General features: G+C 40.2%; 7 protein-coding genes across 7 annotated transcripts; 5 read left to right on the plus strand and 2 right to left on the minus strand.

Moving 5' to 3' along the window:
* Window positions 1-7,138: 7,138 nt before the first annotated feature.
* On the minus strand, window positions 7,139-9,404 carry ARO8_1 (Aromatic/aminoadipate aminotransferase 1). The gene is made up of 5 exons (XM_058502126.1): window positions 9,299-9,404; window positions 8,873-9,213; window positions 8,793-8,826; window positions 7,596-8,743; window positions 7,139-7,539 (listed from the first exon to the last, which is right to left on the minus strand). Exons 2-5 carry the CDS (start codon window positions 9,047-9,049, stop codon window positions 7,279-7,281), a joined length of 1,620 nt encoding a protein of 539 aa, XP_058349156.1. The 5' UTR covers window positions 9,050-9,213; window positions 9,299-9,404; the 3' UTR covers window positions 7,139-7,278.
* A 141-nt stretch (window positions 9,405-9,545) lies between these two features.
* ONS95_008570 (uncharacterized protein) lies at window positions 9,546-14,917 on the plus strand. Its single transcript, XM_058502127.1, has 2 exons — window positions 9,546-11,350; window positions 11,398-14,917. Exons 1-2 carry the CDS (start codon window positions 10,496-10,498, stop codon window positions 12,886-12,888), a joined length of 2,346 nt encoding a protein of 781 aa, XP_058349157.1. The 5' UTR covers window positions 9,546-10,495; the 3' UTR covers window positions 12,889-14,917.
* ONS95_008571 (uncharacterized protein) lies at window positions 13,897-14,196 on the minus strand (the record flags this gene model as incomplete). The annotated part of the gene is made up of 1 exon (XM_058502128.1): window positions 13,897-14,196. The coding sequence occupies one exon, from the start codon at window positions 14,194-14,196 to the stop codon at window positions 13,897-13,899; it is 300 nt and encodes a 99-aa protein (XP_058349158.1).
* A 5,467-nt stretch (window positions 14,918-20,384) lies between the features above and the next one.
* ONS95_008572 (uncharacterized protein) lies at window positions 20,385-20,762 on the plus strand (the record flags this gene model as incomplete). Its single annotated transcript, XM_058502129.1, has 1 exon — window positions 20,385-20,762. One exon carries the CDS (start codon window positions 20,385-20,387, stop codon window positions 20,760-20,762), a length of 378 nt encoding a protein of 125 aa, XP_058349159.1.
* A 1,633-nt stretch (window positions 20,763-22,395) lies between these two features.
* URA9 (Dihydroorotate dehydrogenase (quinone), mitochondrial) lies at window positions 22,396-23,988 on the plus strand (the record flags this gene model as incomplete). The annotated part of the gene is made up of 1 exon (XM_058502130.1): window positions 22,396-23,988. The coding sequence occupies one exon, from the start codon at window positions 22,396-22,398 to the stop codon at window positions 23,986-23,988; it is 1,593 nt and encodes a 530-aa protein (XP_058349160.1).
* Window positions 23,989-24,343: 355 nt separating this feature from the next.
* Window positions 24,344-24,659, plus strand: ONS95_008574 (uncharacterized protein; the record flags this gene model as incomplete). The annotated part of the gene is made up of 2 exons (XM_058502131.1): window positions 24,344-24,393; window positions 24,446-24,659. The coding sequence occupies 2 exons, from the start codon at window positions 24,344-24,346 to the stop codon at window positions 24,657-24,659; spliced, it is 264 nt and encodes an 87-aa protein (XP_058349161.1).
* A 534-nt stretch (window positions 24,660-25,193) lies between these two features.
* On the plus strand, window positions 25,194-25,391 carry ONS95_008575 (uncharacterized protein; the record flags this gene model as incomplete). The annotated part of the gene is made up of 1 exon (XM_058502132.1): window positions 25,194-25,391. The coding sequence occupies one exon, from the start codon at window positions 25,194-25,196 to the stop codon at window positions 25,389-25,391; it is 198 nt and encodes a 65-aa protein (XP_058349162.1).
* Window positions 25,392-27,210: the final 1,819 nt, after the last annotated feature.

Raw genomic sequence — 27,210 nt, forward strand, 5'->3', positions numbered from 1 at the left:
CGATAGGCGAGTCACGTAGGTAAGGCTGATATCATAAGGCTATGAGGCTAAAGTTATATAGCGAACCTAGGACTAGCCTAGTTCACTAGTAGCTATATCCTCCTTACTTATTCTTAAGGCTCCTTAGGAACCTCTTTCTCTTACTATCTTTTCTATTTTATATTATAGCTACTAATAAACCTTCGTTATACTATTATATTAGAAAAGACTAACCTTACTTATAAAGGTCTTAATATCTACTTTCACTGAATTCCTTAAGTACTTTTTAAGTATAGTTAAGTTATATCTTTAGTTCTCTCTTTTCTATTTCACCTCTCGTACTTTATTATTTCCTTAAGTACCTTCTAAGTGTAACTAAGTTATATTTATAACTTAAGTACTACCTCTTACCTTTTACTTTTATATTTATACTTCCTTATAAGTAGTCTTAACTTTTTCTAGAAAAGTAATAGAATATAATATAGTATTCCTCCTGCTATTAAACCTACTATTTTACTAATACTAAGGGAAAGAAATCCGCCTTTAACCTCTTCTCCCTTATATATTACCCCTTATAAATATAATAGTAGAAAGAAGAATAATATTATTCTCCTAACTTCCTATAATAATACTATATCTCCTAAGAAGAATAATCCCTAAGACTAATAGGACTACTCTTAAGAGGAATATATTACTTCTATACTAATAGTTAGAGTTACGAAGAGCTCTAAGGAACTTCAGAGACTAGCTAAGTACTAAGAAAAGTAAAATAAAAGCCTCCGTAAGATACTAGAAATACTTAAGAACTTAACTTCTAAGTCTAAGAAGTCTAAGTTATTAAGCTCCTAATAATAATCTCTTAACCTAAAGGATAGTAATAACTCTAATAATAGTAGATTATCCGGAGATAACTAAGATAATACCCCTTAAGTACTAGTAGAGCCTGCCCTTACTTACTAAAGATACTATAAGAGACTCTTACTTAAACTATATATTAAAAAGTTCTCCGGTACCCTTAATAGCTTAGAATAGTATACTTAGTCCGCTTTTATAATAAGTAAGCTAGATATTAATACTAACTACTACCTAAGTAAGAAGGCCTAATAAGCTATAGTATATAATTATACTAAGAGTAATACCTAGAGTTACTTACTCCCTTACTTTAAAGTTAGTACTATAGACCCTTTCACGAATACTAAGGAAATACTTAGCTACCTTAGTAGTATCTATAGTAACGCTTTTAAGTAATAAGACGCTAAGATAGCCTTAAATAAGCTTTAAATAGTAGCTAGTAAGTTATTTACTAAGTACTACCTGAAGTTCTTAAAGTTTATTTAAGATACCTATATCTTATTTACTAAGAGTCTTACTACTCGCTTTTATAACTCTTTATACTTAGCTCTTAAGGATTAGATAGTCTATAAGTTTACTTTTAATAGAAGTTTCTAAGACTTTATCTCTATAATAGATTTCTTAGATAAAAAGGTATACTAAACTTAAGAATAATACTAGTAGATTATAGTAACTACTTAAGCTTCTATATTAATAGTTTACCTTTTAACCTCTACTTTCCTAAAAAAAGGCCTAGTTACCTTTCTGCCTTTTAATAATATCTTTATCCTTATTACTCTGACTTTAGTAGTAATTACTTTAAAGGTAATTCTTCTCCCTCTTAAAGTAGTTATATACTATAACTATAAGAAGATAAGCTATATTACTAAAAACTACTCGGAGCCTTATATAATAAGAGTTACAGAAGTTAAGGTATTAAAGAAGTACTTTAACGCTAGTCTCTTCTCTAATAAAAAGGTTAATAACTTAAAGGAAATTCCCTTAAACTTAAAAAACTTAGAACTTTAAAAGAAGACTTCTTCTTAAAGTAGATACTTAATCTTAAGGAGATTAATATATATTAGTTAATAAGTAGTAAAAGTTTCACTATCTTTTATATATTATTTTATAATAATATTAGAATTATATTACTTATACTTTTTAACTTTAAAGTAAGCAGTTTCGCCTTTATTAATACTTACCTTACTAAAGACCTTATAAAGAAATTTAGTATAAAACTCACTCTTTTACCTAACTTTATATAAGTAAAAGACTACAATAGATAAGCTAATAATATTACCTCTTATATAATTCTTTTAAACGTTTTAATTAACTAACACGTTTAAAAGAAGATCCTATTTATTCTCTTAGATCTTAGGAATTATGAGATTATTTTAAGATAGACTTAAATAGCTTACTTTAATATTTAGTTAAATATAAAGAACTATTATCTTATCTAGCTATATAATAAGGATATCCCTATAGTCTTTCCTTATTTAATTCCTCTTTCCTGAGATACCCTATAGCTATTAAACCTATTATAGATATAAGTAACTAATTAATAAGATATATTCTAACGTTAAGTAGCTATAAATATAAAAGATACTCTAAGACTCTCCTCTTACTAAATAATAATCTAGATAATAAAGAATATAAAAGAATCCGCCCTTATAAATATACTATCTGCTAAATCTTAATACTTATCCCTTTCTTCTTAAAGATATTATATAATAAAGTAAGAGAACTAAAAGAAACACTATTAGTTAAAAAAGAAATAAGACTAATAACACTAGGAAAATTAAAGGATTATCTAAAAGCCCACTGCTTTAACCTATAATAGTTAAGTATAAGACTCGATTAGATAGATAAAAAAGGAACTATATAACCTTACTTTATATAAACCTCTTATTATAGTTTTAAAAGATATAATATCTTCTTATTAGTACCTTACTAAGAAAAAGAAAACCCTTTTAAAGATAGATATCACTAAGATTAACGCTATAGTATTTTACTATATCTTATAGCTTTTTAAATCGGAATTCTTTATAGTAATACTAAACGAAATTAATAAGGTAATTAACTAAGTAGCTTAAAAAGCTAAGTTATAAAGTTCTTTTAAACTTAAGGAATTATATAAGAATATCTTAAATAAGAAGCTCCTCTACTAATATAAAGAGTTCACTAGTGCCTTTTTAAAAATAACTACTAACTCTCTACTAGACCTTATCTTAAGCTTAGACTATAAGATTAAACTAAAAAAGGATATTAACTATAAGTATAGTCTCTTATACTAGTAAAGTAAAGTAAAGCTTTAAGTAATAAAGAAATACCTAGAGAAGAATCTAGATAAGAGCTTTATTATCTTAAGCTATACTTTATTTACTTATCTGACTCTCTTTATAAAGAAGCCTAATAAGAGCTTATGATTTTATATTAACTACTAAAGGTTAAATAAGATCACTTAAAAGGATAAGTATCCCTTACCCCTTATTAATAAGGTATTTACTTAGTTAAGATAAGCTAAGATCTTTACTAAAATTAATATCTAAAGTATATTCTACTAGATCTGAATAAACCTTATATCTAAGGAATATACTACCTTCCGCACTTAATATAAGAGCTATAAGTATAAGGTAATACTATTTAGTTTAATAAATAGCTTAACTACGTTCTAGTAGTATATAAATAATATACTTTTTAACTACTTAGATGATTTCTATACTATATACTTAGATAATATTATTATCTACTTAAATGACCCCTTAAAATATAAGATATATATTAAGAAGGTCTTATAACGCTTATAATAATATAAGCTCCCTACTAATATTTAGAAGAGCGAATTCTATATTAAGAGGATTAAATTCCTTAGCTTTTATATTACTACTAAAGGAATTAAAATTAACCCTAAGGCGATAATATATATAAATAATTAAGAACCTCTTATAATAGTCCGAGGTATCTAGTCGTTCTTAGGGTTTTATAACTTTTACTAAAAATTTATCCTTAATTATAGTAAAGTCACTAAACTACTAGTAGAACTTACTAAGGCCTTAGTCTTATTCGAGATAATACTTACTTAGCTAGCTATATTCTAAGCTTTAAAAGAGGCTATTCTATCCTTTGCCTACCTTAAGTATTATAATATATTATATAAAACGTAGATTAAGACTAATACTTTAAATAAAGTAATCTTAAGAGTATTATCACAGAAGTATAGTAATAATTAGTACCTAGTTATATTCTTATCTAAGATAATAAATCCTATTAAACTTAACTATAATATCTATAATAAGGAAATACTTACTATTATATATTCTCTTACCTACTAAAAAGCAGAGCTAGTATTATAAATAAGATACTAACGTTTCTAAGTGTTCTTAGATTATAAAGCGTTAGAATACTTTATAACTACTAAGAAGCTTATAAGATAATAAGCTTATTAATCAGAGATCCTAGTAGACTTCTACTTTACTATTATATACCGCCTAGAAAACTAAAATACTATAGCAGATACGCTATTATAAAGGGAATAAGATATTAATAGATAAATTAAGATAAAAGATAAATTATATACTTAAACCTTAATCTACTTAAGCTAGCTAAACTTACGTATTCTAAAGGAACTAAAGAAGCTTCTAGATATATACTACTTAACCTTAGTTAAGTTTAAGCTAGATAATAAAATTAATCTAGTTATAGAGCTTATCTATATTAATTAAATATATAAAGCTCTAATAGTTTAATAAGAAGAATTAAAGGAACCTGATTTATAGTATACTCTTTAAGAAGATAGCTTACTCTTATTTAAAAGTTAATTATAAGTCTTAGATATAAATAGTTTATATATATAACTTATCTAGTATATTTATAACTAAATCTCTATAACTTATCTTAAGAAGTCTAAGATATTCAGCTTACTTTATACTAAGTACTACTAGCCTAGTATACTTAAGGATATAGCTAGGTTTATATTAAACTACTTAGCTTATAATTATACGAACTATTATTAAAATAAGATACTAAGGTACCTCTACTTTTAACTAATCCCTAACTACTTATAGTAGCACTTAATTATAGACTTTAAGAGTGTACTAAAAGATAAGTTTAAGTATAATTCTATACTTATTATAATAAACTATTTCTTTAAAGAAGTAACGTTAATCTCTTATTTCTCTCTATATATAGCTCGCGACTTAGTATAACTATTTATCTCTAACTACTAAAAGTTTAATAGACTCTTAAAAATAATAATATTAAATAAAAGCTTATAGTTTATCTCCTTCTTTTAGAATAAGTTCTATTATATTCTTAGTATTAAAGTTAAGCTCTTTACTACCTACTACACTTAGATCGATAGTTAGACAAAGATTATAAATTAATACCTAGACTAGTATCTCTAGCTTTTTATTAACTACTACTAAGATAATTAGTCTAAACTCCTACTAATAATAGACTACGCTTAGCTAACCCTTTTATATAAGTCTTTAGAAATATCCTTATACTAGTTAAAGTATAAGTATAAGCTAAGGACTAGTTAAGATTAAGATAAGCCTTAGCTAGAGGTTAAATAAATAGTTACTAAAAAGCTAAACATCGCTAATATATAAGCGTTTACTTATTATTATAAATAAGTCTAGAGGAAAGCTTAAGAGTTCCTTTATAACTAATAAGAAAAGAAGTAATATGATATAAATAAGTCACGCTAAGAGGTCGACTAAGAGGTAAGCGATTTTATATAAGTAATAATAAGAAACTAAAAGATATATTACCTAAAGAAAAAGCTAGATAATTAATAGGTAAGTTTATTTAAGGTCTTTAAAAAAGAAGGCTACTTATTCTAATTAGATCTCTTAGCTTTAATTAAGGTCTACCTTATATTCTCTATAGATAAGCTTTAGTAGTATAATAATAACTTGTTACTTAAATAAGTACTATAAGAATAAGAACCTATTTAAGTTGATATTAAATAAGAATAAAAGGTCTAGGATATCTTAAAAGTATACTTTAAATAAGATAAGACTTTATAGTACTAAGTTAGATAGAAAGGACTTAATCTTAACCTTAAATTCTACTTTACTAAAGACTTTATAACTTATCTATATAAACTTTAGGATTTTTATTAGGCCTACCTTACAGAACTAAGACCGCTTAAGCTACTCTTTAAATAGTTAACTACTTAAGAGGTAAAGGACGATAATACGTATAATAGACTAGTAAATAATACTATTATATCTAAAGTAAATCATAGGAAATTTTTTTATAGCTTAAAGATAAGCTTTCTTTAAAAGGGAGAGTAATATAATAGACTAATTATAATAGGTAAGTCACGTAAGTAAAGCTAATATCGTAAGGCTATAAAGCTAGAGTTATATAGTAAACCTAAGACTAGCCTAGTTTACTAGTAGCTATATTTTCCCTACTTATTCTTAAGGCTCCTTAAGAACCTTTTCCTCTCGCTATCTTTTCTACTTTATATTATAGCTACTAATAAACCTTCGTTATGCCGTTATAAACATCGGCTTTTCGACTTATTAGAGCCTTATAGTAGCTTAACATTAATATTATTTAATTCTCTACAAGTTTATATATATTTTATATATTTCAAGACGTTATTTAATAATAAATTACGATTTATTTATATCCTCGCTTATTAATAAGAATACTTTCAGATAGTAACCAGAGATATTCCGACTACTGATTTATATAAGTCAGATATTTATTACTTTATTATATCTTTAGTTCCTTTTATTATATTTACGTTTTTTATTTTATTTCTTTTATAATTATTAAAAACTTATTATTTTTAAAAGAAGTTTTACTAGTATTAGTTTGTAAAATTATACTATAAAAATATAAAAGGTAATTAAAAGGTATAAGTAATTTTAGTTAAAAGATAAACTCTTTTTAAATATAAACTGAAAGTTATTTAAAAAAATAGTATATATTCTAACCCTTAGATATTCTTTATAATATACACTTTTAAACACCTTTAAACTAAACCTTATATTTTAATATATATTAATATATACTTATTATTTGTTTACTAGTACGATACTAATAGTAAGGCTAACGTTATAAGGCTAGTATAAGGCTAGAGTTATATAATAAACCTAGGACAAGCCTAGTTTAATAGTAGTTATATTTATCTTACTTATTTTTAAGGCTCTTTAAGAACCTTTTCCTCTTATTATTATTTCTACTTTATATTATAACTAGTACTAATAAATCTGTATTATGTCGTTATAACAAATATATCAATGAAAATCCTAAGAACATTACACTTAGCGCAGTCTTAATATACTGTATTCGCATGGTACTAAGACTACTATCTTATCTTATTAATATACGACAGACTCACTTATGTTAAGAAACCGCAAATCTTTTGGTCTATTATACTCTAAATATACAGAAAAGAGTTTGGCGCCAGATGACTATTGTTAATTTTATCCCTATACTAATGACTAACTACTTTGTCCCAAAGCTTGCACGAACAGCAGCACCGAATCTCTCAATAGCTTCTATCATTTTATCCTCGGCAGCGGCTGCAAATGTGGCCCTAAAGAACATCTCCGTCTGGACAAAGCCAACACGGTCTGCTACAAACCAACTACCTTTGCTGACAAGAACCCCTTCATCAACTGCTGCGAGGAATATCTCTTCTTCGATCTCGGAATGTGTCTTGGTCTTGGCGTGTGGGTGGAGGTGCCAATCAACCCTGAGCCAGAGCTACGCTCGTTAGTCTGGACTTTTGAACAGGGTTCTATTGGAGAGGGCTAACTCACAAACATGCCTGCAGCAGGTGGGTTCCAGGAGACCACTTCCTTAGGTAGGTTCTTCTCACAAGCAGCAAGAATGACATCTCTTCGCTTGGTATATACCATACGGAGGTCGATCAGCCACTTCAGATAGCCATCGTGACCCCAGTGCTCATCTAATAGCTTGAACAGTACCATCTGAGAGATACCGCTAGGATTCTGGACAGAGCATTCATTGGCTCGTACGAATCGCTCAATGATCTGCTCTGAAGCAGTGACCCATCCGACTCGAGTGCCGGGAGCAATAACCTTAGAGAAACTGTCCATCCTCATGACGCGGCCATCGACATCCATGCTTAGGTAGGTTGGGACAAGAGATTTGAGGAACTCATCGTTGGTAGCTGGTGGTGGTACATCTGGGGAGTCAGGGCCAGTATATGGTTGCATTTGCAGAAAGTAGTAAGGCTCGTCTTCAAATATGTAGAGATCATGCTTCTGCGCGACTTTGTAGATCTCGCTTCGGCGAAGAAATGATTGCGTTGCTCCGGTGGGATTTTGGCCAGAAGGCACAATATAGAGAACAAATGGCTTGCGGGCGCCTCTTGCTTTTTCATCCCAACTAGACAGGATATCATCCAGGCTCTCGGGGAGTAGTCCTTCGGCATCCATACTTACTCCGATAAATCTAACTCCCAAGGCAGCAGCTGTTTCGACCGCTGAGGCAAAAGCATAGTCTTCTGACAGAATAAAGTCGCCTCTTTCACAGAACATCCGGATAGCAATATCTAGCGCAGATGTGCTACCGACAGTGAGAGCGCATTGCCAATCTGCGTATGCCGGGTTACAGACTATTTCCGTATGTTCAGTAACGAAACGGATCATCTGTGCTGACCCTGTTCCCAGAGCATAATTCAGCGCAATGGACAGATCATATACGCCATCATCTGTCTCTGTGACATCGTACTTTCCAGCTTTTAGTGTTGTTCCATTTCTTTTTGTCTCGGTTTCGGAGAAGTCAGGCACAGTTGGCACTTTAACGCTGATCTCTTCGATTGGGAAGTTCTCTGCTAGCGGAAGGCCGCCTCCGAGGGTTATCAATCCAGGTTTACTGAGATATTTGGCTGCTCCTTTCAAGCTAGAGGGCTGTCTTGCTTTAGCTTCAACGCTGAGATAGTCTGTAAGATGTAAGCAGTGGCTGAGAGTGGGCTGGCTTAGGTAACAGACGATCCCATCTTTTTGCCCTAGGTTTGCCAGCATTCTAGAGATATTAGCCTATGCCGTTTAAAAGATATGTTAGGACTAACCGGAGTCTTGAATAGGTCACTGCTAGTTGCAGCAGCAGTCTTTGCGACCAATCTGCCTGCTTTGATACGTCTTGCTGCAACGGCCTTGATAGTCAATGGGTTGGGGAGGACGATCGCTTCGGTATCCGTGACGGCCTCAGCTTCAAATCCATTTGCGATTGCAGATGGAGGAGCCATGTTGGTGTGAGAGTACAAGTGTGAGTATAAACATGCAGCAGAGACAAGAGGGGAGTTATCAGAGAAATCGAGACTTATGACGGAATGTAGAGTCGGGTTGTACTTGGGCAATAGGATGTCAAGGTGTCAAGCACGGTGTCAATCCAAGGGCGGGCGTATCGTATCTGTGCAATCGGAGTTCGCTATTAATCTGCGAGCGAGCTAGGGACACACGGGACGAACAGGGCAGGCGAGGAGAGAATAAGGTACCTTAAGCAAGCAGTAAGAGTGAAACTAGAGGGATATCTGCTGTCATTCGATGCTTTTTTGTAGTTATAGACGGCGCTTTATACCTTAGTAAGTACGAGTAAGTAAGGTAAATCCACATATTCTACTCCGAGCTCCGATCACGGAGTCGCTTTGCTGTGTCAAACTTCATGCCTTCCTTCGGTAGGCCGAAGATAAGCGCCGCACACTCCGTACCTATCCTGGCTAAGGTAAATTATCTACTAGGTACGGTCTCCAAAGCACCACCAAGTTGGATCACGAATCACGCGTGGTACTCCCGAAATTACAGTACCTAATTTACAGCCTTTCCAGTTACCTACCTAGGCAGTGAGGAGTGGGGTTGTCATATATTCGATTGTCGGTACGGTACGGTACGGTACAAGCAAGAAAACACAAGATATTGCAAGTAATAAATAGGCGAGCTTGACATTTTAGTGGAAAGAATTAGAAAGACAGGTCCGTGTAGAGGGGAAAGTGGAGAGGTTGACAATGGAAGTGAAGAAAGCCAGGTGTATTACAGTACAATACAAGGATTCGAGGGAGCACCTTAGAATTACCTTACCTCGTGCGTGGGCAAGTCGGCAAAGTTAGGTTCTAGAGGGGTGGGGTGGCTGGGAGGGTAAAGGTCCTACAGTAAAGGAGGCTGAGCAGAAGTTTAAAGGCAAGGAGATTCCCGTACCCGAATTCTGGGGTGGATTAAGGATTAAGGTACTTTCGTACCTTAAGCTAAGGTAGAGATGATGTGGGGAGTTTTAGCACGGGAGGGGAGAGGGACAGTCGGACAGTAGATTATATGATATGATCGCTTTTAGCATGTTAAGCTGGAAGAGGGACGGGTGGTTGGAAGATAGATACCTTAGGTTGAGCCCCTAGGGCCTAGGGGCAAGAGTACCTAGGTAGGTACTTCGTACAGGTACCTGTGCTGTCTGTACCTTAGTGTCACAATCACAATCGGAAGGGTCACGCGTGTCTTACAGTAGCCCTGTGGCTCGGCAGCCTCTCTCCCTCTCTCTTGACTTCTACAGTATCCCTTTTCTGTCTTCCTGTTTACTCCTCAATTTCACTTTCTGCCCTGCCCACGGTCAACTTTTTTTCTACCATGACCCTGCCGTGCGCGACACTATTGCGACAACAGGACCACAGGACAGCAGCGCTCTACTCGTAATCCGTGTCCCAGCCATGGCTATCATGCCTGATGACAAAGAGCCAGCCTCGTCGTCGACCCCGCCGACCAAATACTCTAGATACAGACGCCAGGCCGTCAAGCCAGAGCCAGAACCCGAGCCTGTACCAGTACAAAACCCCAACAATGACTTCGCGCGCTCGAAAAGCATGTCTAGATACCGACGCTCAGTCGTACCTGCGAAAGCTGCGCAAATCGCAGACTCCTCGAATCCTCCAGTCCCAGCTCTGCCAAGGGCGCTGAACACAAATGGCGCAGATGTCAGAACTCCTGTCAGACAGGTCACGGAACCGGCGAATAATGGCCGTATAGAAGAGCGACAGGGGGGAAATAATGGCAGATCACAAGGGCGACCACGCGAGACCGAGGAGGAGCGCATGCGCCGAAAAGTCAAGGAATTCCAGGAGCGCGAGGAACAGCAGCGCAAGGTTCAAGCAGCAAAAGATGAGCAGGAACGATTGCGAAAGCAGCGGCGGGAGGAAGAAGAGCTGCAGAGGATGGCAGAGGAGGAACCTGAGAGACTGCTAGCTGAGCAGAAGCGCAAAGATTTGGAACGACTCCAAGCCGAATTGGATGCTGCTCCCCCGCCTCTACCAGCGTGTGTGGCAAGTCCAAAGAAGGAGAAGTTTGCCTTCTTCTCGAGGAAGAGGGCCGCGACGAAGACTACACCTCCCACAACTTCTGGAAGTGGATCCGGGACGAATTCGATGTCGAAGTCGCGGAGTCATGAGCCACCGAGAAGTACTGAGGTTTCAAGGAGTACAGATTTACCCAGAGGAATTGAGCAAGGTGGTGGTGGGATTGTGCCTCAAACAGATGCGCCGATATCCGCCTCCAATGCTGGAGAACGGGTAAGTGTACTGATATTGATTTTGAGGGTATTTCTGACTGGTAGCAGAGAGTTCTTATCCGGTGCATGCAATCCTCCATCAACCTTCCCATTACCCCCGAAACTACACCTGTCGATATCATATACTCTTCTGCAAACATCATGTCACAAAATATCATTCCATCTACGGCTATTCTACTCGAATCTTATACACAACTCGGTCTGGAACGGCGAGTACGGCGTTACGAACATATTCGAGACATCATGAATTCTTGGGACCGGGATACCCAAAACGCTTTGCTACTCATCAACTCAGACTCTCCAAATTTCGACAAAGATCTCGAGCCTTCTTCAATTCCTAAAGCGGCCCCAGCAAGTGTAACAGTCCTAATGTACCATTCCCAGAAACCTGGCAAATGGAGCAAGAGATATGTCACATTACTTTCTTCGGGCCAAATGTACACAGCCAAAAAGGCTGGTGCCAAAATGTCAGATAAAGATGTGTTGAGCATATGCCATTTATCTGATTTTGATATATACACTCCTACTGCTCAACAGACACGAAAGGTTCTCAAGCCTCCCAAGAAGTACTGCTACGCAGTCAAAAGTCAGCAGAAGACAACCATGTTCCTCAGTACCGAGAACTTTGTTCATTTCTTCAGCTCGGACGATCTTTCCATAGCGGAAAAGTTCTACGACGCAGTTCAAAACTGGCGAAGTTGGTACCTCGTAAACAAAATGGGCGAGGGCAAGAAGGTCGAAAACAAGAAAATCCTGGAACTCACCGAGCGTGGACGAACAGGAAACAAGGCCGGTCATGCAGTCAAAGTCTCCGTCGACGAAAATCCCTACACTATCGGCTCCTTCCAACCTTTGATGGATCTGAATCGCTTCAACAACGGCTCTGACGAATACGATTCAGAAGAAGAGAACATGCCCCGACAGATCCCCTTCCACCTCCGTAACAGTGTTTCCCTCTCCCCGCGTGAGAGTCGCCGCCATCCACCACCCGTATCCTACAAACTCCCACCCGAAGCAGAGGACGAATTCGCGTCCTCTGGTCTCCTCGGTCGCACCTACTCGCAACGTCTGAAAGTCTCAAAAGAACGCGAGGAAAAACAAGGCCCCTTCATCGAAGGCCCATCACTCCTCAACGGTCCCGGTCCAGGCCATCAACGTACCCTCTCCGTGAAATCCACCAAAGCTGGAAAACGCCCACAGACTTCCGGGGCCGCAGGAAACGGCGGTGGCGACTTACAGCGTGGACCAAGCCAGAAGATCCCGAAGCCGCTCCTGGATTTCACGCCGACTTTTCAAGAGCCGCCGCAGTGGGATCGCAAGGGGAAGGGACATGGCGTTGTGCCTGTGGAGGGGGTGCCGCTGGTTGAGATTGCTACGACGCCTGAGAGTGGCATGCCGGAGATCCCGAGGAGTGGGACGGTGTTTAGGAGGGATGCGAGGCCGGCTACTAGTTCTGGGGCGTTCGTGAAGGGAGGTTTGGTTACAGGTGGTGCTGGTGCTGGAGGGATGATGAATAGAGGGAGGGCGAATCATGATTGATGGGTTTGAGTTTCTTTGTGAAGCTGAAGCTGCAGAGCAGAGCTGAAAGCATCCGTCGCTGTATCGTCTTTTTTGTTGCATTGCGTGGATTGTAAAATGGGGTAGGCGGGAAATGGTGGTGTTGTCTGTATAATTTTCTGTTGTTTCCTAACTTTTAAACCAAGACCTGAGTTACGACCGGGGTTATCGATTCAGCGAGTGTCATCTTGGGTCTGGGTCGTTTCTTTATATACCATTTAGTTCTCTTCAATAATCTTTTTGATTCTAGGCCGCTAGTTCTGGTGCGATGCGAGTTGTTGGCCTCCTCTAATACTGTCTCTTCTTGTTCTGTGTTTATACCCAGGCTCCTGTATTTCAATGCTCACAAGCAAGTATTTAGAGGACGTGAGATCCTTGTTCATCTAAGCTCGGGCGAAAGTCATCTCTTGGTTGAAATTTGAGCGTAGAGAGGAGAGGGAGATGCTAGTCGTCACCAACTTTTCCAAATCTCAAATCTTCTGAACAAGGTGGAACTCTTTCTAAGCGACGATTGCTTTTGTTTTGGCAATGTGACTCTCGCCGGGAAGACGCGACGGAAGCGACGGAAGCGAGGAAAGCTTGTTGTTTTTGAGGCCGCGGAGCTGGCTGTAGTTTGTTGATTGGACAAGTCATGATGGATGAGGATGAGATCTGATTCCGGCCGCTGCGGAGACTATTCAAGACTTGATTGTTAATTCTTGGGGCGTCGGAACGCTGGGGTGCCATTGAGCGCTTAAGATTGGGACCGTCCTTTTGTTGACGTTTAGTCGGATAGAGAGGTGTGCAGTAGCTATCTTTGTTGCTAATGGACATATCATCACCGGCATAGCGTCTATGGTCGGGACCACTTTCCCTTCCAGCATAGGAATCACCATACACCTGAAGAACGTCAAACTCGAGATTAATGCTGAAGAGCGGAGGGAGACTGACTTGAGGATGATACTTCTCGGCTTCTGTCATCAATCTCTCTTTGAGCCTTGTTGTTCCTTTTTACAAGCCACCTCTACTACGACTTGTACCAGAAGCTAAAGCCGAACCCTTCTTACGAGAACAAGGAGCTGCCACACCACTCTCTAACATATCATCATCTCCCTCCTCTTCTTCCTCCTCATCACAATTGTTATCGTCTACTATAAACCCGCCCAACGTACTCTTCGGCGGCAAGCGTACCCCTCTCTCCCTCTTCTTCTTCATACTACTCCTGTCCTTGTAGGTCGGACTCTTCTGACTCGGATCCCAATCCAATTTACTCTTATCGTACTCATAACTGTTCTTCGTGGCCTTCAGCATGCAGGCCTGGCAGTATTACAAGGTGCAGTTGTTGTAGCGTTGAAGAACTTTATGCTTCTTGGTGTGACAGCCGTCGCATTTGGCGGAGTGGATGTAGATCAGGTTACAGGTGTAGTGAGATTTTGTTAGTAGCAGAGGCAGGGTACCACTGAGAGATTTGGAAGTGTTAGAGGAATTAGGAGAAGGGTTGAGATCGGAGTTCAGATTGAGGCTGCTGCCCATTGGTGGAGGCGGGAGGGGACTAGTGTCGTCGTGAATTGTGTGTTAGGACATGGCGAGCGTGTATTCAGGGTTCTTGTTGTCTGCTATTATGCTTTGAAGGGAGCAGAAAATAATCGAGACAAATTCAGAGCGTTTGTTGTAGTTATCGAGGAAGTTTTGGAGAGACGAGATTACCAAAGTCGAAGAAGGGAACCATTTGTAGACTGGCCGAGTGACTCCCTTTAACTAAATATAATAAACGACTGTGATTCACAGACATTCAAATCACTTGTTATTAGCTCTTGAAAATCAGCGTCCGTGAATCAGAGTGGAACTCGGATAGTGAACGAGATCATAATCCCAAAACAAAAGCGATATCGCTGTGGGTTTTTTTTGTTTTTGATTTAAAGACACAGAAGATCGGACGGCTTGGATATCAAGACTAGCTGTATATGAGTATTTTCTGGGCATATTTCAGCAAAAGTAAGGTTTCTGTGTCATAATTACAGTTGCATAAGGAGCTACTACAGAGAGAGAGAATCTCCTATATAAAGGGGTAGCGTACTTAGTAGTACGGCCTACAGTACTGAGTCTACGCCTACAATCCCTATATTTCTAACAGCCCCCCTATTCTCTATATCTGTAGTAAATAGAGCCTTCTAAAGCAGTATAGCGCTGAATATTCCCGAAGTGATACTAGAGTATCGCCGAAGTATTGCCGATAACTTGTATCATATAAGGAGCCTCGATTGTGCCTTATTAACTCCTGTAATATACTAGTATATATATAGTGCCTACGTCTCTTATTTTCCTAGGAGTTTAGCAACTTTGCAGTATTAAGGCATATAAAACGGTACAAGAGTGCACCTAAATCGCTCCCTTATTAATGATCTCCTGCTCCTGCCGCTCTTATTCACCTTTCTTTGTAGCTACCTCGCACCTTCCTTTTATAGCTACTAAGATATTCCTTACTAGCTTTCTCTCTAGCCTCTAGGGTATATAAAGGTCGTCCTCTTCTAGTTCTGTTTCTTTTCCTTCTTTCTTTAACCGCGGAACAAGATTCGTCTTAACTATTAGGTGTAGTAGTTGTGTGTCGTGTTTTACTTGATTCGCAGTTGTATATTGTTATTAAGGAAGATATTTATTAAAGGACTGATTTTCCGCGAAGAATATTCTATTTTTTTTATAGGTTCTACTACTAGAAACAGCCTTGATTTATACAGGTCTACTGTTAATTAGCCAACTGTTATTAATCTTAGAGTTATTATCAGAGAATCAGTTGTTACCAGGTAACCCTATATACATCTTATATCATTTAAACGATTCTGAAGGTAAAGCCTTCATAAGAGTATCTGCTATGTTATTATTGCCTGGAACGTGTTTTACTACTAACTTATTATGTGAAACTATATCGTCTCGAATGTAGAACTAGCGGATATTAATATGCTTTGCCTTTAGATGGAATTTCCGTTCTTTTAAGAGAGATTCGGCTCTAGCGTTATCGAGATATAGCGTAGGAATTCAGGATAGCTTTATATCAAGGTCTTTCCATAGCTTAAGTAACTAGGCTACTTCTTTAGAGCTATCACTAGTAGCTATTATCTCAGAATCTAAGCTGGAGAGAGCTGTAGACCTTTACCTATTAGTAGCCTAAGAGATTAGACCCCTGTAGAACCTTGCTATCTATCCTTGGAACGATTTCCTGTTATATTCCGTCCCTTATGTAGCGTTAGTCTAAATATCGAATATATTATTATCCAGCTTTCCCCTGTATTCTATTCCGATTCTAAATGTTATTCCGTTACCTTCTATATGTCGTAGATATCGGAGGAGAGGTTTCGTGTCTTAGAGGTGAGATTTAAGGGGATTTAATATATGCTGCGCTAGCTGGCCTATTATATAGGTAATATCAGGTCGTGTGAGGTTCGAGAGGTATATTAGAGAGCTGATAATCTGCTGAAATAGTGAGATCTCTTCAGGGGAGGCTAGTATGATACCTTTATCTTTAGCTGACTCCCTTAGTACTGTTCTAGCGGCTGCAGGTAAGGTATTGCCTCTAGCTGCGGCTATTCTAAACCTTTCTAGTAGCTTTTGTGTATAGGCTGTTTGATGAATCCGCAGAGTCTTATTCTTCTTGTTCCTCTTAACTTATAGGCCTATAAACGTATTAATAGCTCTGAGGTCTTTACTTTTCTAGGTCTTTAAGAGCTGTTTCTTAAGATATTCGTAGTCGGCAGGGTTACCTATAATTAGTATATCGTCGACGAAGACTAATACGTACGCTCTATTCTTGAAGATAAAGAGATTAGGGTTAGTCTCTGACGCTTCTAGACCTAGCTTTTCTATCTTATCTTTAATAAGGAGCTACTATTCCCTAGGTACTTGTTTCAGGCTGTAAAGAGAGCGTAGGAGCTTTAGATATATATCTTTCCTTCTATTTAGCTCTGGGTGAAGCTTATTCTATATCTCCGGCGTCTTATTATTTAGAATCGTTATATATATATCTTCTTTCAGGTACGCGTTTAGGAAGGTAGTGTTGATATCGATATACTTGATCTCTAGGTCTCTTTTAGCTGTAATAGCGAGTAGTGCTCGTAAGGTAGAATAGCGTACAACGCTCGTGAAGGTGTTGAAGTAGTTAAGGCCGTGTTTTTACTTAAAACCTCTTACTATAAGCTTAGCCTTTCGCTGTGCTATAGAGCTATCGGAGTTGATTTTATTATATAGAACTAGTCTTAAAGATATCAGTTTCAAGCCGGAGGGAGGCTTACCAAAGTATACTCTGTAGGTTCTAGCGCTTTATATAGCCTGTAATTCCTTAAGAATAGCGGCCTTCTATTCCACTGGATTCTCCCTTAGAGCCTCTGCGATAGTTATAACCTTAAGAGGTTGTATAGGTTCACCCTCTAGCGTAATTAGCGCTATTTGATAGGTTAGTGCCTTATTAAGGATTTGCTGAGAGTATAGCTTCGTAGTTATTACCTGAGCGGCTTGCTTGAAGTGTTGTTTTCTACGCTGTTTCCTACTATATCTTAATAATGGAGTGTTATTAGACGTGTTTACTAGTTAAGTCTATTCAGGGAGGCGTTGATTAGACGCTCCCTTAGTATCTCTTACTATGTTTTCTATAGCTGACCTTCCCCTTAAAGGATTTTCAGCTTCTATAGCTGGCCTCTCTCCTGGAGGTCTTTTAGCTTCTATAGCTGGCCTCTCTCTTAGAGGTCTTTCTAAGCCTTTAGTACCCCTAGCTGGCCTCTTAGTAAGTGCTGGACCGGTAGCCGGTAGCAGAGGTCTTTCTACTGCCTTATTACTGCCTTTTAGTGTAGTTTCCTTACTACTAGTGTGTATAGAGTATATTATATACTCGTTGAAGCCGTAGTCGGCTGTTTCTAGTTCCTTGAAGGTTTCTATGTTTAGGAGCCTATAAGTTGAGGTGTTAGCTATACCTACTAATACGAAATACCCCGGAATCGTCCTTTGCTTTATTTTGCCCTGATATAGCCCTGGTGGATATAAAGGGTACGCTATAGAGCTAAATACTCTTATTTTAGAGAGGTTTACAGGCCGTCCTCTGTACACTTCGATTAGAGTGAGTCTAGTGGCTGTTTTATATAGTAAAGCAGTAGTTAGGCGTTTGTTCTTTAGCTTTGCCGCCTACTTAATAGCGTAGCACTATATATTCTCGGGTATCTTCGTGTTATAGAGGATTGAGCGTGTAATCTTAGCTAGTTTATATATCTATCGCTCTACGACTTTATTCAGAGAGTGTTTATATGGAGGAGAGGGTTCAGGAACGATTCCACTCTCTTACAGCTAGTTGATAAACTCAGGACTGAACTCTCCCTTGCTATTATCAGTCCTCTAGTAGATAATTATGCGGAATTTGCTTTGCCCTTGAGTTTTAAGCTGTAGCTTTAATTTCTGAATAACTGGTTGAATAGTTGATATAGACTTGTTAACTAAGAGATCTACCTAACACGTCCTCGTAGTATTATCTACTACTAAAAGGAAGTATTTATAGCTGTGAATTAAGCGTGGTAAGATACTAGAGATATTAGCGTGTAGTCGATAAATAGGTATATTAGTTCTACTGTCTGACTTCTTATTGAAGTGCTCTTTTATACGGCCTGCAAGGTAAGCCTTGTAACACCTCTCTCTCTTTAGCTCTGGAATAGAAATCGGTCTTATTCTATAACCGCTGTGAGTAACCAGTTTCTTTAAATAGGCGTAATTTATATAGCCTAAACACCTATAGAGCAGATCTGCCTTTATTTCCTTTATGCTAAGCTAACTCTTTATTTGTTCCTTCAGTGGCTTTAAGTCTAACGGAATTGCGTTATACGTAACTTAATATTAAGGATTCGTATCTAGAATGTATAAACCTCTGTTTCTTATACCTATAAAGGCTAGTTCACTATTCCGGTATTTATTTGCTGATATCTTAGTTAGTTCCGTATTAATTCCTTTGTCTAAGAGTTGATATATCGATACTAGCTTTATAGCTCCGAAGTTAGGTATATACTACACGTCTTTAAGGGTTAACCTATTGATAGTAATATCTCTATAACCTTTAGCTGTCGAGTACGAATTAGTTGCTGTTTTAACGTATTTGGCGTTGCGCTAGCGCTTGAGTTGCTTAAACTTAGCTAGAACTCTACTGAAGTGGCGAGTGGCGCTAGAGTCGATTTTTTAGATAGATTCTGTAATAGAGATTGTTGATAAAGTATATTCTACGTCTTTAGTGTAGTAAATCTCTTCCGAAGGGAACACGGGATAAGTATTATCGTCTTTAATTTCCTCTACTTTATTAGCGCTATCTCTCGCGTAGGTATTCTTAGCTTCCGTGTAGTCTACGTACTAGTGGCCGTAGCCTTTGTACCGGGCACACTGATTTCGGCCTAATTTAGGGCGATTTCCTCTCTTTTCCACGCGCCCTCTATATCTCTATTAGCTACTATCCCTGCTGTTATTATTCCGTCTTTCCTATCCTCTCCTATTCTCATATATATTACCTCTCTTACGTGAGTAGCCTCTACCCCTCTGGCCTCTACTATCTCTGCTACCTCTCCTTCTATTATAGCTTCTATTCGTGTAGTTCGCGGCGTTACTAGTAGCTATAGGTTGAAGCTGTTCCCTCTATTGAATTTAATATTCGTTAAGCTTTCGTATAGTATCTCTAAGATCTAGGTCTTACGATTCTAGGGTAAGTGCTATAGTAATCCAAGCTCCGGACGCTAGTAACGACTGTAATAGCTTAAGATGTATATCCTTATTAGTGAGAGGTTTACTATTGCTACTGAGCTTTACTTTGAAGAGTAAGAGCCTTATAATATAGTTCTAAAGTGTTTCCTCTCCTAGGATAAACTTTATCTTGAAGAAATCGTCTCTTATATTAGTAAAAGTAAGACTCCCTTGAACTACTTTGCCTTCGTTTATATAAATAGCTTCCTAGAGAGGCTTGGCGTCGTTCAGTTTAATAATATCTCTATACTTAGGAAAGAGAAGCTTAGAGATTAAGTTAACGACTATTTTGAAAGCTTTCTTCTTTTCTTTAGCGTGAGTATTCTGCTGATTAATACTATTTAGCACGCTAACTTCAGTAAGAATATAATGAAGAACACTAGCCTTAGTTAGCTCTTGTTTAGTCTTAAGCTCCTATTTAAAGAAGTTATCGAACTCTAGTAGAGTTTTGCCTTTTAAGGCTCTGGCGACGTGGGGAATTAGTGCTTTTAATTAGGATGATATCGTAGTATAGTAGCAGATACACTAAGAGTTGATGAAGTAGAGATCTTGATAAAAATAAAGTTTTAAGGTCTTTTTCGATCAATTGGAATTGCTACCATGTTATAATTACAGTTGTATAAGGAGCTACTACAAAGAGAGAGAATCTCCTATATAAAGGGGTAGCGTACTCAGTAGTACGGCCTACAGTACTGAGTCTACGCCTACAATCCCCATATTTCTAACATTCTGAGATTGGTATTCGTATGAAGTCAATCCGACATGTCCCTGAAACTACCATAAATGTGTTCATCTCGAACAATGAACTTTTGCTATCCAACCGGAAGTACAGGATCAGATATGTTAATCGAAAAGGTGATCTCGAGAAGTTCAAGGAGCGAGGACTCCTTGGCGCCATGACCGTCACCGAAGGTCTTCTGAAGCGAGCCAGAGGTCGATGGACTATGGCGAAAGTCGCCGAAGAGGAGTGGGTGAGGGGAGGTATTGAGATCGAGATCCATGGATCGAGACAAGCTTCGGGGCATGCAGTCCACGTCTCCTCCTTTTCCCCAGACCTAACAACGAGACCCGACAGATACCGCTTCTGCACCCTCCCAGGTTTACCTGACTGCGATTGTCTATAGATATGGACATGATCCCCAACTATGGAGCTGCTGTCAAGCCTACACGCCAGTCTCTTCTATACCTGCTTTGAGCAGTCGTGCTATGTTACTACTTTATATTATAAGTCTTGCACGCGTGGTTCGTCTCAAAACTCATCTCATCGCCACTAGGACATCAAAATATAAAGCTCAAATGCCAGACTAGAAACACACGGTCAAGAGAATTGAAGATACTCCCAAGCATGTTCCCAGAGCCCGAGGAAAAGACCGTGCTGCTGAACTCCTCAATAACACCACGGAACATGTCGTTCTCACCGAGGCAGAGAACAAACGGATCCTGAGGAAGATCGATCTCACTATCCTCCTTATCATGCTTGGCGTCTACTTCCTCTAACAACTCGATAAGTTAACACTGTCCTACGCCAGTGTGTTCAGTCTAGTGGAAGATGCCAAGCTCAAGGGAGAAGACTAGTCTTGGCTCGGCTCGATCGTTTACATTGCCCAACTCGTCATGCAGCTGTTGATTGCGTACGTATTGGTTCGACTACCCACTGGCAAGTTTGCAGGTGCTATAGTGTTTTGCTAGGGGGCTGTTCTGAGTTGTATGGCGCTTGCCTGTAATTTTCAAGGACTCTTTTTAGTACGATTCTTCCTTGGTTGCTTCGAGGCTTCCGTTGGTCAGGACCTCTAATCTACTTTTTTGATCAAGACTGACCTTCCTGAGTTCCTCTAGGACCAACATTCTTAGCTATCACGACGATGTGGTGGTGAAGAAGCGATTAGACGAATCGAAATGCTGCTTGGTATGCTATGAACGGTGTCACTAATATTATATGTTACTTTCCGATTCCCTCGCTGCGTGTACTTGCTGACTGGTCTCTAGCTCGGCAGTTTACTGTCATACGGGTTTGGCCACATCTTTTAATAATTAATAGCCGTCGCCTTAAAAGGGTAGTCGGTAATCTCGCGAAACGATTTACAGCTAGAACAACGTAGTTGATTTGTAAGGAGGTCTGTAAGTATCATTTTACAAGCGTACAAGCGTGTAGTCGTGTGTTAAATGAGCTGTAAAGCTGTAAAGGTAAGGTATATAAAGGTAAAGGCACACAGGCCTCTACGTGACAGCGTCCGTACTCTCCGGGGGAAAAAACGCTCAATATAAGATAGATGGTGCGCTGCATGTCATAATTGACCTCCCTGGCGCTAAAGTGATGGCAGCAGTAACAGTGATTTCGAAGGAATGGGCCCAGGCCTTTTGGACTGTTTGACTATCCGGCCTAGTCCGCTCATAAGGTTATGCTCCCATTTATATTTAGGTCATTTCTGTTAGATAGAAGAATCAATGTCCACAGTCCAAGCACTCTTAGGTAGTCTCAATGTAAGATGGATGGAAGTGTGATCGACTGATCACGTGAATAGGGCTAAACGTCACAGGGCTGAGGCTACCTAAGGTAGGCGAGCTAGGGCGGAGGGTAGGCCGAGGGAGGGATCAAACAGCGACCTAATAATAATGTAGGACTACCAGCCTGTAGCGGCCGCACCTCCTTGGCAGACCCAGACTCCAGAATACAGAAGCACCAGAAGCATCTCCTGGTTTCAACATCCCGTCAACTTACAATCAAAGAGTGCTAATCTCTCAATTGAGCTCTTAACTATGGCGCCCTTATTACCACGTCTCCTACAGTTCTCGCAAGGCCGAGCACGACGCCTCATCTTCGCTCAATCCCGCCCAATCCTCCTTCCGCGCCAGTTTTCTCGCCCCGCGTTTACAGCAGCAGCCAAAGCCAGCTCCCTCGTCACTAGACTCAAGAATCTGCTGTACGGCACATCAATCTCACTCTTCGCTCTCTTCAGCTACCTATACATCACCGACACACGAGCGAGCGTGCACCAATGGCTTGTAGTTCCCACTCTGCGGTGGGTATATCCTGATGCAGAGGACGCACATCACACTGGCACGAAAGCCCTCAAGGCTCTATACTCTCTGAACCTGCACCCTCGAGAGCGGCCCTCGAAGAAAGACGCGGCGGATTTGAGTGTCGTTGTTTATGGACAGAAGCTGCAGAATCCAATTGGGACATCGGCGGGGATAGACAAGTTGGCTGAGGTTCCAGATGCGCTGTTTGCTCTTGGTCCAGCGATTGTGGAGGTTGGGGGAACGACGCCGTTGCCGCAGGAGGGGAACCCGAAGCCGAGAGTGTTTAGGCTGCCGAGTAGGAACTCGATGATCAATCGGTATGGGTTGAATTCGAAGGGCGCGGATGATATGGCTAGGACGTTGCGAGAACGAGTTCGCGCCTTTGCGTACCGCAGTGGGTATGGCATTGGAGATGATGCTGAGAAGTTTGTGCTGAACGGTGGTGCGGGTGTGCCGCCTGGAAGTTTGACAGAGGGAAAGATGCTCTTGGTGCAGGTTGCTAAGAATAAGGAGACAAGGGGTGATGATATTGAGGCTGTTAAGAGAGACTATGTTTACTGCGTTGAGAGGCTAGCTCCTTATGCGGATATTCTTGTCGTCAATGTCAGCAGTCCGAATACCCCAGGTTTACGGACGCTGCAGAGGGTAGAACCTTTGACTAGGATTCTAGAAGGTGTAGTTGAAGCAGCGAAATCGGCCAAGAGGAAATCGCCGCCTAAGGTCATGGTCAAAGTCTCTCCCGACGAAGACCAAGATGAGCAGATTGAGGGAATTGTGGAAGCGATTTGGAAAAGTGGCGTGGATGGCATTATCGTTGGTAATACTACAAATCGAAGAGACAACATCCTTCCTAAGGACCTGGCCTTAACAGCAAAAGAAAGTTCAATTCTAGGCGAGAAAGGAGGTTTGTCTGGTCCACACATGTTCGAAAGAACCCTCGGACTAGTGAAACGATACCGACAACTCCTCGACCAAGGCCCCCCGCTAGAACCTAAACCTAAAGAATCGACGCCGGCGAAACCTGTCGGTAGTCTGCTACCAGGCGACGAACCTGGTGCTAATATCACTAAAAAGCCAGAATCTACAAAAGAAGTTGTCACTAGTGCTGTGTCTGCGGTAGTCTCTGGTGTCAAGGATACTATCAGTAGCAAACCACATGAACAGAAAGTCATTTTCGCTACAGGGGGTATTACAAATGGGAAGCAGGCGTTGGAGATTCTAAATGCTGGTGCAAGTGTTGCACAGGTGTATACGGCGCTTGTTTATGGGGGTAGTGGGACGATTACAAGGATCAAGAGGGAGATGAAGGAGGAGATTGAGAGGAGGTAGGAGAAGGGGTGGGAGAGATCATGCTATAAATAATGTATTCTAGTACTCTGTATTCATATCAGGTATGCTGAATAAGCCCTCTTGTTTTTGGAACGCTTACTTAAAATCTCACAGATCATATTTCTCGCATGCGGACTCCTCACAGTGGTCTTCTCTTTTATTGTTAAGTAAGTATCATCTGGTACCAATAACCCTGCACTCAGAGCCTAACAAATTCAGACTGTTCATGCCAGACTCCCCTGTCAGCGCGATATTTTTCAACGAATATGACAAATTGTTAGCAGTTGAACGTCTGAGGGCAAACCAAATGGGTGTAGTCTGAACAACATGGAAGTGAGAACACGTCACCGAAAGTATGATCGACCTTAAGACCTGGCTCTGGTTTACTCTGATATTCTCCATCTCGTTAGTCTTGCCTACTGCCCTCCGGCCTGATGACCCTCGCTGACCAAAACAGAATCCCAAGCGGCGGTATCACAACCTTCGGCCCGCTTATCATCAGCTCCTTCGGGTTTGATAAATCCAAGACCATCCTCTTGAACATGCCATTCGGAGCTGTTCAGATCATTGCCACGATGGGTGGCGCATGGTTGGCAACTCGATTTAAGAAATTACGAAGAATGGTCCTGTTCTTGCCCTTCTTTGCATTCCACCAATCATCGGAATGGTGATGCTACTATGTATCGCCTACACACCTAGTAACCGAGGTCCTCTTTTGGTGAGATACTATCTAGTCAGTATCGCCCTTGATACACCTGCTTCTCAGCGCCTCATCTGACTTGTGACATAGATCTCGTTCTATCCTGGTATCTGTATGCTTTCATGGTTGTCTCCCCGAGTTCCTCCCAGCTGACAAGCTCTAGCCCTATTGATCTACTCGTGGTCCTCACAGAACACCGCAGGCGAAACCAAGAAAAAGATCACCATAGCTATGCTCTTCATCGGACAGAGTGCTGGCAATATACGTACTACGCTATCTCATATCTTATCAAGCGAGTATCACTAACTCTCTCAAATCATTGGCCCTCACCTGTACACTGTTGCAGAGAAGCCGCTGTACAGACGTGGCTTGATATCAAATCTGGTGCTTTTCGTCCCGCTCGTTATTCTTGTTATGTAAGTCCCACACATATACATCTTCATATCTGTGAACTCTTCGGAATTGTGGCTGACATGAAATAACTAGCCTTACAACGCTCTACCTGATGTTCCTGAACAAGAAGCACGCTACTCGACGTGTTCAGCTAGCCAAATCAGCGGTCATCGCTGATCGCTCGATGATGACTACAGAGGAAAGGGTGGTGAGTGATGCTGTGGATGAGGCGAATGGGGTCGAGAGCAGCGAAAAAGCATTTGATGAAGAGACTGATCCGAAAAATAAGGATTTCACGTTTGTTTACTAAATTAAGGTTGATTCCTTCCTCTCAACAAGGAGCTCCATGTAGCTAGTTACTTAAATTGACACAAAAAGCCAACTGTGTTGACAACTACGCACTGTTTTGATCCTGCGTTTGGATTCCTGCCAGGACTGAAATTTCCACTGCTATTTCAACGCCTTCGATTCGCACAGGACCTCCGCATCTGTACAGTCTATATAGCTACCAGTGAGCGAAATACGGGAATAGAGACGAAAAATGATCGAAAAAATCAAAACACGGCGCACGATACCCGTTCATGAGTTGACAAGCGTCCCAAGTACCAAATCAAACCCCAACTATCGCAAGACGAAATGGTCAATCATGTTTCCGTAATTCCTCAACTCATTCATGCTGCTAATATCATCGAAAGAGACACGCCGTCCATCGGTTAAGTAGACATCAACGTCAAGATTCCGACGACTCTGGACGTAGTCCTCTAAACAGCCCCATATATCGCGCAAGGAAGCCGAAAGTGGTATCTTGATAGTGTTATTGCCCTGGCCTCGATGATATCGCGTTTCATCTATTAGAGCGATATATAAGCTAGTCCCCAAGCTTGAGTAGAGAGGATAGCTGCCTCGCCCGCTGCTATTGATAATCTGTACCCTATTTCTTCGGAAAGAAGGAGATCGAGATCGGCTCTGACGACGAGTCCGCGAGCGAGATCTCGAACGGGATCTCGAACGGGAGCCTCGATTGAATGGAGACTCCAGACTCGAGTGGCCATGAGAGCCGGAGCATCCGCGCCTGCCGCGACAGGTGGAATGGTTGTCAGATACGTGGTGATGATGACAAGGTAGGGATTGTTCATGGTGATGGTGGCAATGCGGCTGGGCGAAGATATTGGGATATGCGGGAATGTTCTGGTACATTGCAGCTGGTGTGAGGCCAGCGGCGATCATTGGGCTTGAACGGCCTTGGGGGGCGAAAGGAGGCATAAAGGCAGCTATGCGTTGAGGACGGAGAGGTTGCTGGAGTTGTGCAAGTTGGAGCAGATTTTGTGCCATGGCTGGGAAAGGTTGGAGTGGTGCTAGCTGAAGGTTCTGAGCGATCCCCATTTTGAAGCTGGAGTGAATATCGGCAGATTTTGTGTGTGTTTGATGCGGTTGAAAGACAGAGGAATGGGGGAGAAGTTTGCAATGAGCGTGGCAGCAAGTCTATATCTGCCTCTGCCTGCTCAGGTTATACAAAAGAAAAAATTCAACCGGACTGTAGTTGTAGCTAAGATTCACTCAGGAGATCCATTACCGCGCTGGCAGCCGCTGAATCTGTGACACGGGTACAACAACAAGTAACGTTTTGCGCATGGCGAAGCAGAGCAATGTACAAACCAAAGGAGATTAGTGTAGGGTGACCCGAGCGGTCAATGTCTCCAGGTAAACCTCTCTTGCGGTATGAGCTGATTACAACTGGTTCCATGCATTTCACGGAGGCATTATCCGAGGAATCAAGGCTGAGGTCTGGAAACACAAAACACAGTACATTTCGGGGAGCCGATGGACAGCATAGTGAGTGGCTGCATGCTTGAAAGGTCATACTGGTGTTTGCATTGCCGATCTAGGAGCCGAGGTGTTTGCTTCGTTTTGGCTGCCATCTCTCGTGGCGACCTGCCAACTGCTCTACTACCAGAGACCGAGGCTTGAGTGGGAAATCGGAATAGAAAATCCTCGGCAGATATAGAAAATTGTTCACCGCACAAGGGTGATGCTGTAGAGACTTGGTTATGGATACTCGAGGACGATTTTGATGAAATAGGCTCGTTCTGAAACTAGCCGCTGAAGTCTGCCTGTACAACAACAATGAT

The sequence above is a fragment of the Cadophora gregata genome (assembly GCF_030347475.1).
Source record: "Cadophora gregata isolate MNR1 chromosome Unknown scaffold_21, whole genome shotgun sequence".
NCBI classification, from domain to species: Eukaryota; Fungi; Ascomycota; class Leotiomycetes; order Helotiales; family Ploettnerulaceae; genus Cadophora; species Cadophora gregata.

Bases quoted from the DNA above. Each gene is read 5' to 3' on its own strand.
- ONS95_008570 (XM_058502127.1), top strand. From the start codon at position 10,496: ATGGCTATCATGCCTGATGACAAAGAGCCAGCCTCGTCGTCGACCCCG. The intron at 11,351-11,397 runs GTAAGTGTACTG...GACTGGTAGCAG, and splicing joins CCTCCAATGCTGGAGAACGG to AGAGTTCTTATCCGGTGCAT.
- ARO8_1 (XM_058502126.1), bottom strand. From the start codon at position 9,049: ATGGCTCCTCCATCTGCAATCGCAAATGGATTTGAAGCTGAGGCCGTC. The intron at 8,827-8,872 runs GTTAGTCCTAAC...TAATATCTCTAG, and splicing joins GTGACCTATTCAAGACTCCG to AATGCTGGCAAACCTAGGGC. The intron at 7,540-7,595 runs GTGAGTTAGCCC...TAACGAGCGTAG, and splicing joins CACCTGCTGCAGGCATGTTT to CTCTGGCTCAGGGTTGATTG.